This window comes from Benincasa hispida, chromosome 11 (assembly GCF_027475165.1).
Source record: "Benincasa hispida cultivar pf3 chromosome 11, pf3_genome.v1.1, whole genome shotgun sequence".
Lineage (NCBI taxonomy): Eukaryota > Viridiplantae > Streptophyta > Magnoliopsida > Cucurbitales > Cucurbitaceae > Benincasa > Benincasa hispida.
The window spans coordinates 53,532,316-53,542,672 of NC_143488.1; the positions used below are offsets into that span (position 1 = coordinate 53,532,316).

At 33.4% G+C, this 10,357-nt stretch overlaps 2 protein-coding genes across 2 annotated transcripts; one reads left to right on the top strand and one right to left on the bottom strand.

Moving 5' to 3' along the window:
- The first annotated feature begins 2,238 nt into the window (after positions 1-2,238).
- LOC120090117 (oleosin Cor a 12-like) lies at positions 2,239-4,348 on the top strand. The gene has a single exon (XM_039047629.2). The coding sequence runs from the start codon at positions 3,252-3,254 to the stop codon at positions 3,786-3,788; it is 537 nt and encodes a 178-aa protein (XP_038903557.1). The 5' UTR covers positions 2,239-3,251; the 3' UTR covers positions 3,789-4,348.
- Positions 4,071-8,496, bottom strand: LOC120090116 (Transducin/WD40 repeat-like superfamily protein). The gene is made up of 10 exons (XM_039047627.2): positions 8,326-8,496; positions 7,968-8,068; positions 7,641-7,750; positions 7,487-7,553; positions 6,895-6,994; positions 5,189-5,305; positions 4,978-5,115; positions 4,796-4,877; positions 4,486-4,535; positions 4,071-4,393 (listed from the first exon to the last, which is right to left on the bottom strand). Exons 1-10 carry the CDS (start codon positions 8,392-8,394, stop codon positions 4,214-4,216), a joined length of 1,014 nt encoding a protein of 337 aa, XP_038903555.1. The 5' UTR covers positions 8,395-8,496; the 3' UTR covers positions 4,071-4,213.
- Positions 8,497-10,357: the final 1,861 nt, after the last annotated feature.

Genomic DNA, 10,357 nt, shown 5'->3' on the forward strand with positions numbered 1-10,357 from the left:
TTCACATGAAATTTGGATACCTATATTTTCAGTACATTCAACTTTCAATAAATCTTAGATTTAGTTTTAAATATTACTTTATTGTTGATTTTTTTTAAAAAAAAATTGTTATTTATTAGTTTTTTTACTATAAATATTGAAAACATATTTATATACTATATTTCTTGGCATGAAAAATGGTTACGGTTATTTAACGAGTTTCAGTAAATATTAACTTTGAGTGACTAATAATTTAAGATTTATTAAAATTATATGAACTAAAATTGAATAGTATAGGACCAAAATGGCATTATAATCATCTTTTTACCTTTCCATGTTGATAAAGGGGCAGCACTACCAATGTCAAAAGTTTCAGTATTTCAACAACTTTATTATTATAATGTTCGATTTTTATTTTTCTTATAAAAGAAAACCATACATGAGATATACGACTTAATAAAAAGGCAACATCTAAATGTTCAAATATCATAGAGAACATTTTCTATTTATAATAAATAATATGATCATTTGAATGTAATGACTAAAAAATATATCTGAATATTGTTGGAGTAACCATTTATAGTATGTATGATAATCTCTCTGTGTCTTTTCTCCTAATAAGTTGAAATGCAATGCCCCAAATTTAATCACATTAGTGGAGTTATTAATGAGGATCAATATAGATTTGTTCAAAAGACAAAAGTAATAAAGTTGTGGCTAATATTGTGTATACCTCACAATTAGATTCATGATAGAGGTGGTGTATGTTCTAGAGAAGTGGAGTGTACAGATATTTCAATTTTATTCACTAGGATTAGTTAAAATCATATTTACTCAAATCGTGAATTTATCTGTTTTAATCGTAATTGTAACAACTAAAATAGACATCTTATTAAAGTTAGCATTTTTTTTTTAATTATTCATAGCTTCTAAGAGTGTGTTTGGGATAAAGATTATCTTAGAAATGGCAATGGGATCGGGACGCGATGCACTCCCCATCCCCATTCCCATGGGGATTTTTAATCTTCGTTCCTGCTCCATTCCCCGTTTTGGAGGATTGGGGTTGGAGTCAGGTAATCCTCGTTTGAGAATTCAGGCTCCTGTAAGAAAAAATTCTCGTTGTTTATTTTACTAGATACAAATTCGAGGTATTTCTCTTGTAGTCTAAAATTGTCGACCGTATTATGATGGTCTTACCTAATAAGTTCTCCAATAATTGAAGTTCTTCGAGCTTTATATGATATTTTGTGCACTTTTGATTGAAATTATTTTATAATTTAAAATTAATTAAATTTAGTATTTACATTGAAATTATAAATTTTATATAAGAAATTAATATTAACGTTACATATATTTGTTTAATAATTAAAAAAAAACATCACTTTTTATAATAAATTTAATTTATTATATTAAAAAAAATTAGAATTAGAAAAAAAACACTAAAATAGTAGCTATCCTATATATAATTAAAAACAATTGAGATGGGGGTGAGGTCGAGGACCGTCCCTTCCCCGACAAGGAACTCGATTTAAATTCTATTTTGACCCCATATCTAGTCAAACAGGGAATTCCCCATCCCAGACTATCCTAAGACTATAATAACTACATCTTGCTACATTCAATATTATTTTGTATTCCCCAATTAATTACAATTAACAATATTTTAAGACCTTAACAATTTGCTATAATATTTACTATTTACTGCAATTTTTACTATTTTACATTCATCATTTTTTTTTATTATTTACTAAAGTGTTTACTATTTATTTCTCAAACTAAAATAGTTTATACCTTAAATACATACTATTATAAATCAAACTAAAATAATCTACACACAAACTCCTAAACGTCTCCTAACTGGTTATATAAAGTGACAGTGTGTTCATCTTAAATTTATGTTTATTTGCTCTTGGTTGTTTGTTAAGTAGAAGAGAAATAGTTGCGATTTAGAAAGTAATATGGTATTATTTTTATTTCAAAAAATGGTTTCATCACTCACAAAATCACTCCTATCTCGTTTCTTGCTCACCAGAGTTGGTCGCATCGAAACTGCTCGCATGGACTCATCGTGCAAGAGAAGAAGACGTACAAAGGAGAAGAAGCCGAAGAAGAAGACAATGTGTAGAAGACTTTTCAAACCGAAGAAGAAGAGGAAAAAGAAAAAAGAATGACAATAATTCCACCCATAAGGTAATGGGCTACTCCTACAACACGTCCTTGGACAGTAACTTCACATGGTCATGACATCACCGAGACATTTTTTCAAGAACTGGATCATTTGCCATTTTAAACCTTTAAAATGGTCTTTTGTGCAATTAATCCAAAAAATGTAAGTCTTAAGTTTTGAAGGAAAAAAAAAGAAGAAGAAAGAAATAACTTTTCAAAACTTTTTATATATATAGAATCTGTCTAAAATCGCAATTCTTCTTTTAGAGAAGTGGAAAAAAATGGTGAAAAAGAAACATAATTTTTAAAAACAAAATCATTATAGATTTCTGAGACCTAAATTTGAACCTTCATAGAGTGATATAGCCTAAAAGGAGATAAAAGGAGAATTCTCTCCAAGAATCAAGATTGTTGATCTTTTATTAGAATGAATAATGTGTTTCATACCGGAGGAAAAAAATCCTATTTATAGATTTTTACTACAAGTGGGAGTAAAAAGGGAATTAACCTAGAATATTACCTACTTATCCAATTAATCCCTATTCTTTCTACATCATAGAGTTAGTCATATTTTTTAAATGTAATTAGTTAACTTTAATATTTTAAAATGTTGAATTATGCAGTTGACATTTAACATGTCAACTAAAATTAAAATTAGAGATATCTTATCTCGTTAAAAATAGTCATCTAGTTTGAATTCACCAACTTCCCCCAAAATTTATCTTTTATAAGCCTTCACTATTCTATTTCACACCTAAATAACCCTTTGTCACTTTCCTCTCAACTAAAATTTACTGCCATAAAATTAGAACATGGGAACCAAAGCCATTCCCCTAGAATAAAAATTGACTTGACATAAAATTTACTGCATCAGAAAGAAACAGACGATTGTGTACAAAGATTTGTACAATTCTTCATGCACACTGCAAAGTTGCCATTTATCTATCTATCTAAAGTTTATATCTTTTGTGTATATATAAAAATTTATATATATCGTTTATAGGTTCTAAGTGAAACTTGTTCCCCATGCAAAGCCCCTACTCACCATCTCACATGTTACGTGTCACCATTTTGCCAATCCCACCTCCGTATAAACACCATCCAATATGCCTTTCTTCCTTCATTCAAATTTTCTTTTCTTTTTTTCCCATTCACTCAAAGCAAAAATGGCTGATCGTCCACAACCACACCAACTCCAAGTCCACCCGCAACGCCGCTACGAAGACGTCGGAGCCAAGGGACGAGGAGGCCCTTCAGCCTCCACAATCCTTGCCGTTGTAACCCTCGTCCCCCTCGGCGGCTCGCTACTAGGACTTGCTGGTTTGACGCTGGCGGCCACACTATTTGGCTTGGCTGTGTCTACCCCGGTATTCATCATCTTCAGCCCCATTCTAGTGCCAGCAATCTTGACCATTGGTCTGGCTGTCCTTGCCTTTTTGACCTCGGGGGCATTTGGGCTGACGGCTCTCTCTTCGCTCACATGGGCTTTCAACTACCTACGTCGGGCGACCGGGTTCATGCCGGACCAGATCGACCAAGCGAAGAGGCGCATGCAGGATATGGCTGGTTATGTGGGGCAGAAGACGAAGGACCTGGGGCAGGAGATTCAAAGCAGGACCCAAGAACAAGGGAGGAGGACGTGAATGGAGGAAGATAAAGGGAAATGGCTGAGTTATGTTTGAGTCCTGTAGCCATGTCAATGTCGGAATTGTATGTGTTTCGAGTGTTTTCTTTTGAGTATTCCTAGGATAGTTCACTTTGAGCTACTTCTAGAATGCTAGCTTTGGTTTGCATTTCTACTATTTCAGTGTACTGCTGCTTGCTTCTCTCTCTCTCTCTCTCTCTCTCTCTCTCATTACTTATTAGACATGCATTAGCCGTTAAACCTATTTTCTGTCTCTTCTCTAACATGACACAAATTCCCATATCAAACTAGAAAGCAAAATTTATATTTTAACTTAAAAACAAGTCAAGTACATAAACTGTAGATGACCTACGTAAACTAAGGTTTGTAAGAGTTCAGTTGGTTGTTTGATAATCCAAAGAAGAGAGCGTGTACGAATGGCTTTCATTGAGATATATGTTCGGCTTGAGAATGAGAATTGAATTCCATACCCGACTCGCCTGTAGACTTGGAAGTGTTGGGGATCCAGAACGTAAGTACAGTGGATGCAGCAACAAACATGACTCGGCGAGGAGCCCATTTCAAGCAATAGGCAACGCCTATGTGACTGTTCCAGCTTGCAACCTACAATTACAATTTGATGAAAGCACGACATGAGGACGCTCCTTTCCACAATGAAAACTAGGAAGGCAGTAAACATTGAGATGAATAGGTACCTCAGCACGCTTGTTAATGTTCCACGCATGCAAGGTTCCATCTCCCGAGCCTTCAGCACAAATATGAACACTGTTTAGTAATGAATTTTGGGGGGCGGGGGAATTATAATGGGATTCCGACCCGAATATTACTGTATTTTATTTTTAAACGAAGCCATTGAACAACGACTAATAGGATTTGCTTGTTCAAAAGCCAAAAGTATGAACGAAGTGGGGGATCATTTAGAGGTACGGCAACCGAGTATAATGAAAACAAGAGTATTGGCAGTTGAGAAACGGGATTTTCGGAAGCAAGCCAAGTTTTTATTACCTGATACGACGTACTGACCATCTGGGGTAAAGGTAGCCTCTATGGTTGTGTTGGGCGATGGTTCCAAGCTGAACCCACATTGCTGTACGGGATACAGGGTCGGTACGCAGGGAAGAACATAGAGAACGTTTATTCTACCTCTGTAAATTAGCAAAATAGAAATTCCAAACATGCAGACTAACCTTCTCTCCTCCATATGCATCAAGAACATATATATTGTTATTTGTAGTGGTCAAGAGCATAGATTTGCCATCGTTACTAAATTTGATATCAAAGACCTCAGCCATATCTCCACCAACTAAGAAGGTATCGAAGGGTCCCTGCATATGAATGGTGATCAACTCGTGCTAAAAACGACATCAAGAAACGACGTAATGTTTCTCCAGTATGAACCTTGTCGTAGGAACGTGAATCAAACAACTTAATAGCACCTCCTTCCATTGCCACAGCAAACACAAGGCCTTGTTGGTCATAAGCGACGGTAGGCCTGCCACGTAAGCGAAGAATCCCCTGCAAACTATGAGAAAGTAAGCACAATCATATTCGTGCGAATGATGAAACTGCAATCAAAACGCCATTGAAAATTTCAATTTTGGGTCTTGCCCATTCAACCAGAGCGTCCATTTTCTTCTACTCGCGTGCGTTAGAATAATGCGTGGGTGTAAAATATGTAAAATATAAAATTCCTGGGACCCAATTATTTCAATGTTCTAGCAGAGCTTGATATAAACTACCCATTATACTTGCCAAATCAACACTTGCGAGATGAGGCAAATATTAGAATACTCCACTATGTTTCAACCTCGTTATGAAGCATAGACACAAATACATTACCATATCCATTACCATATCGAGGATAGTCATTTTTAGATATAAATTTTTATGTGCTTTTTAATAAATGTAAATTTAACATAAAGATGCTACAAAAAGCATAAAATGCCAATTTAATAACTTAATATTGAAGACTCAAAGTGAAATAATTGAAGTATAGAAATGAAATGAAATGATGAACTTCATAGTTGAAGTTTGAAGTTCGAAGAAATGGGAAAGAAAGGCGTGAGATTAGGTGTGAGATATTTTGAAATCTTTTATTTATTTTCTTTTGGGCTGGTTTTTTTATGGATTAAAATGGGCTTAAATAAAATGAGCTTAGGCTAGACATTTAAAACCCGGAATCAATTTGAAGGTTTAAAAAAAAGTTTGAAGTATCTAGAGGGAACACACATATCTAAAATTAAAAAAATGAAAAAATACTCAGATACTTCAGATCATGTATCAGACATGTATCCCCTTGGACGTATCAATACCAGATATGTAATGTATCTTATATCAATTCCCTACATAATTTGAAGTATCTATACTTCATATGACCTAACTCAAATCTACCATCCAGTTTCAATCTCATCCGATTGTTGGGTTTGAGACCTAGAAAGCAACGGTTTGTTTTCTTCTAGAGCTCTTTGCAATGCGGAAATGCTCGTGTCTCCTTTATAAGTAAAATATGGAAGGGGAAATATCTAAGAAGATTAAGTTCTTCTTATGGGGGTTTAGTCATCGTTGTATATAACAACGCCCATAGTGGAAAAGGATCTCTTTTTCTCCAAACTGGTGCCTCCTTTGGAAAAAACATAATGAAACGCTACAGCACCTGTTCATTTATTGTCCTTAAGCGGTATCTTTTTTGGAGGATTTTATTGACTGATTTTAAATGGTCCGCTGCATTACAGAGAGATCCACGTTCATTAGTTGAAGCTCTTTTGATCAGTCACCCGTCCAAGAAGGAAGGGAAGTCTTATGGCTTAAGCCGCTTAACCTTACTGGGGTCTTCTTATGGTCTGTATGGAATTATTTTTTCATAAGAGTCTGTATGGAATTATTTCAACGAAACCGACAGCTCATTTTCTTCTTTTCACGTGCATTTGTATACTTCCAGTGTATTATACTTTGAAGGTATTGAGGGGGCTGTTTGGGATATGTAAATATTTATGCTTCTATCTAGGACAGAAGAAATAATCTAGCATTATATGGAGTTCCACCTTCAAAGGAAAATTTTTCTAAAGAAAACTGAAAGTGTAAATACATGATAATCTGAAACCAACCTGGCAAGCATTTACACGAAGATCCCATATCCTGACACTGTGGTCGAGAGAACCTGACATGAAGCTGTCATTGATTGGGGACATGCAGAGAGAAACGACCCTGCAAATCGAAAGGAAAAAGTGGAACAAAGGCTGGTCATTTTTCCTATAGTTTATAAATGGAATTCTGAAAGCCGTTGAGAAGAGTTATTGAAATCTTCTCGGGGTAAGCAGAATAGAGAATTTCAAATTAGTCTATTGCATGCTGCCACAGATTGTGGATATGGACACGCAACTCAAGAAAATCACTTTAAACATCCCCCTGAATAAAATCACATCCAATCTAAGAAATTTAAGGTAAGGTATACGCTAAAGCCTCGAATTGGACAACTTTTTAGAGACTAGGCACATTTTTTTTCTAGTGTAAAACCAAGGAAAAAAATAAAAGAATACATGGAGACATAAAAATATTATAGTCCACAAAAGAGAGACAATCTACGTAAAAGAGAGTAAGAACTAAGAGTGTAATTACAAACAAGACTAGGCACATTAATTTCTTCAATTGAATAGAACATATGCTTTCTTCATATATCGATTAGCCATTAGATTGTACCTCTCTTTGTGTCCTTTGAAGTAGCGAAGACATCGGTTGTCATACATTGATAGGTATCGCAATGACTCTGAAGAGACAAACAGAATAAATGCAGTTAGTATTTTAAAGTCAGTAAGTACCATAGAAATTTCAAGCACCCAAGGAATTTACGTACCTCCAGTAGTATCTAAATTGTATCTTGAGGAGCATATAACAGAGCTTGGGTGGTGGGTAAAGCATATACGATCAGCACCATGCTTTTTATGAAATGTGGTCTTGAGTAACCTAAAAATTTTAGCCAGATGGATTAAACTAAATCCCGTTAATCAGATTATAAACGAGAATATGGAACAAATGGAGAATTCTCAAATTTCCAAAGGTTTAACAACAATGTCATCAAAAGAGTTGAGAGATGTCGATGATTCAATGTATAAACAATTGGAATGCTGAAGTGAAGTCATTAACTAATACATTAAATAACGTAAGCCTATAAAAATCTCACCTGGCATTCGCAATATCGTAGAGTCGGACTGAATCATCCTCGCTCGCCGTTACCAGCAAATCTTCCTTGCGATGAAAATCCAGAGAATTTATCTTCCCAACCTGCAAGCAAACAATACGAACTTATAGATGAAGAAAAACAGTACTAAATCGTAATTCTCCCTATCTGTACTTCTTTTCTCAGTAGGGACACTCTTCGCATGCACTCGGATAGACTAGAAACTACAATTCCAACGCCGCGAAAGTAAATTTTTGCAACCATTTGTTGAATTCCAATGCCAGAATCTTCAAATAACCAGAGATTAACGGAAGAAATAACAGGGACGTAAGATGATGATTGGAGGGTAAGCGAATCTCACGAAGTCAGAGAAGACAGCTCCGATTGACATGCTGCGCACCGTGCCATCGTCGAGCTCGGTGAGCGCCATCTCAACGCGGCGGAATGCTGTGGCTTCGCCGTTCTGAGTTCGAAGACTCTTTGGGGGCCCCCTTTCGACTCCGATTCGGGTTGGGGTTTTACGCCAAACCCTTTATATATATATAATATTTATTTATTTATTTATTAAAAAAATACTGAGATCTCAATTTATGTCAACTTAGTTCCTAAATTTTATTATTCGAGATTGAAGTTTTGTTTTAATTTAGTTTTTATATTTCAAGAGTTTAAATTTATTTTTTTACTAAATATTCCTTTCAGTATTTAGTTACTATTTATTACTTGATTTATTTAAAATACTTATAATTAATTAAATTTCATGATTTTTTTATAACTCAGATTGATTTTTATTATTTATTACTTAATTTAATATAATTAAATAATTGTAATTAATTAAGTTTCACTTTGACTATTAATATTAGTTTTAAAGTTTTATTTCGAAATTATTTTTAATTAATTTATCAGACTTAACGGAATAGGCTAAGGTTAGTTTCAATGACAAAAAATTGAGAATAAAAGTGTTAATATTGAAATATTTGTACGAAATTAAAATAAGACTGGGTATAAATTTATGATGATAAAGGTATTTAAATCAATGCAAGATACTTCATCGATTGCCACATAATATTTCAATATAAATAAAAATCCAAAGTGGAAAATTAAAATCAAGATTTTATTATTTTTCTTTTTGAAAAGAAAAATCAAGATTTTCTATTTTTAAAAAACATATGATAAATATTTTTAACTTTTAACCGTGCAAAATGGCTCTAGACTATATATTGTATAAAAGTTAGAATTAAGTATTAAAACTGTATAATATATAGGGGTCGTTTGAATTAACTTGAAAATAAAATGTTTTTTTTTAAAAATCATTTTTCAAAAATGTTTTTTATAAAGAAAAAACAATTAAAATATATTTGAAAAGTTGTAGTATTAAACACTCCAATTTGTCTTGAATTACTTGTTTTTTAATTTAAAGACAAATCTACTGTAAACATACCAAATATATTGAGTATATTAGTTTTCTGAATATATTATATAAATACGAACCAAGATAAAGGACATAGTTGTCGAAATTAGGGATTGGACGAGTCAATTAGGTCATGAGTCTTTCTTGTTTGTCCTTGTACGTGGCGGGACTACTCATTATGATATGAGGTACTTCTAACTTTATGAGTTGAAATTTGAAGTAATTTTTTTGTTTTTATACGAACGACTCTTTTTTGGGGCCAAATGAAAGAGGGTATCTTTTTTAAATTGAATGAAAAGTGGCATCTTGCTTGTGTCAGCATCCCGTGAATTTACTCGTTCGACTCTAAAACTCGTCCATACTCTGTAATTTATGAGTTTTCTTGATACTCGATCCTCTATACTTTGTGGTCGATGCTTGATGTTTTACGCTTTATACTTTATGCTATATGATCTATGCTATATATTAGTTACATGCCACTCGATCCTCGATACTTTATGCATTACACTATATATGCTCTATGTTGTATGCTTTGTGCTATATACTAGCTACATGCTCCATGCTCCATGCTCAATTCAGAAGTTCACCTGATGCTTGATGTTCTGATGTTATATACTCTGTGTTTGATGTTCAATTCAAAGAAATGCCAAAAAAAAAAAAGCAATGCAAAGAAAGGCAAAAAAAAAAAAAAAGAAGAAGAAGAAATGCACAAAAGAAGAAAAGAAGAAGAAGAAATGCACAAAGAAAAACGACAAAAATAAAAAGAGACATAAAAAAAGAAAAGGGAAGAAGAAACTTAGAAAAAAAAAAAGAAAAAAAAACTACAAAATGAAGAAAATAAAAGAATAATACATTTAGGGTTAAAGTGATAATTTTACACCATTACATAAGCAGAATGTCAAATTTCATTGGTTTTCAAAATTGTATCTATTTTTCATTTGTGTCATTTTATTTTGGATTATCTATGCCATTTTTTCGTAATTTG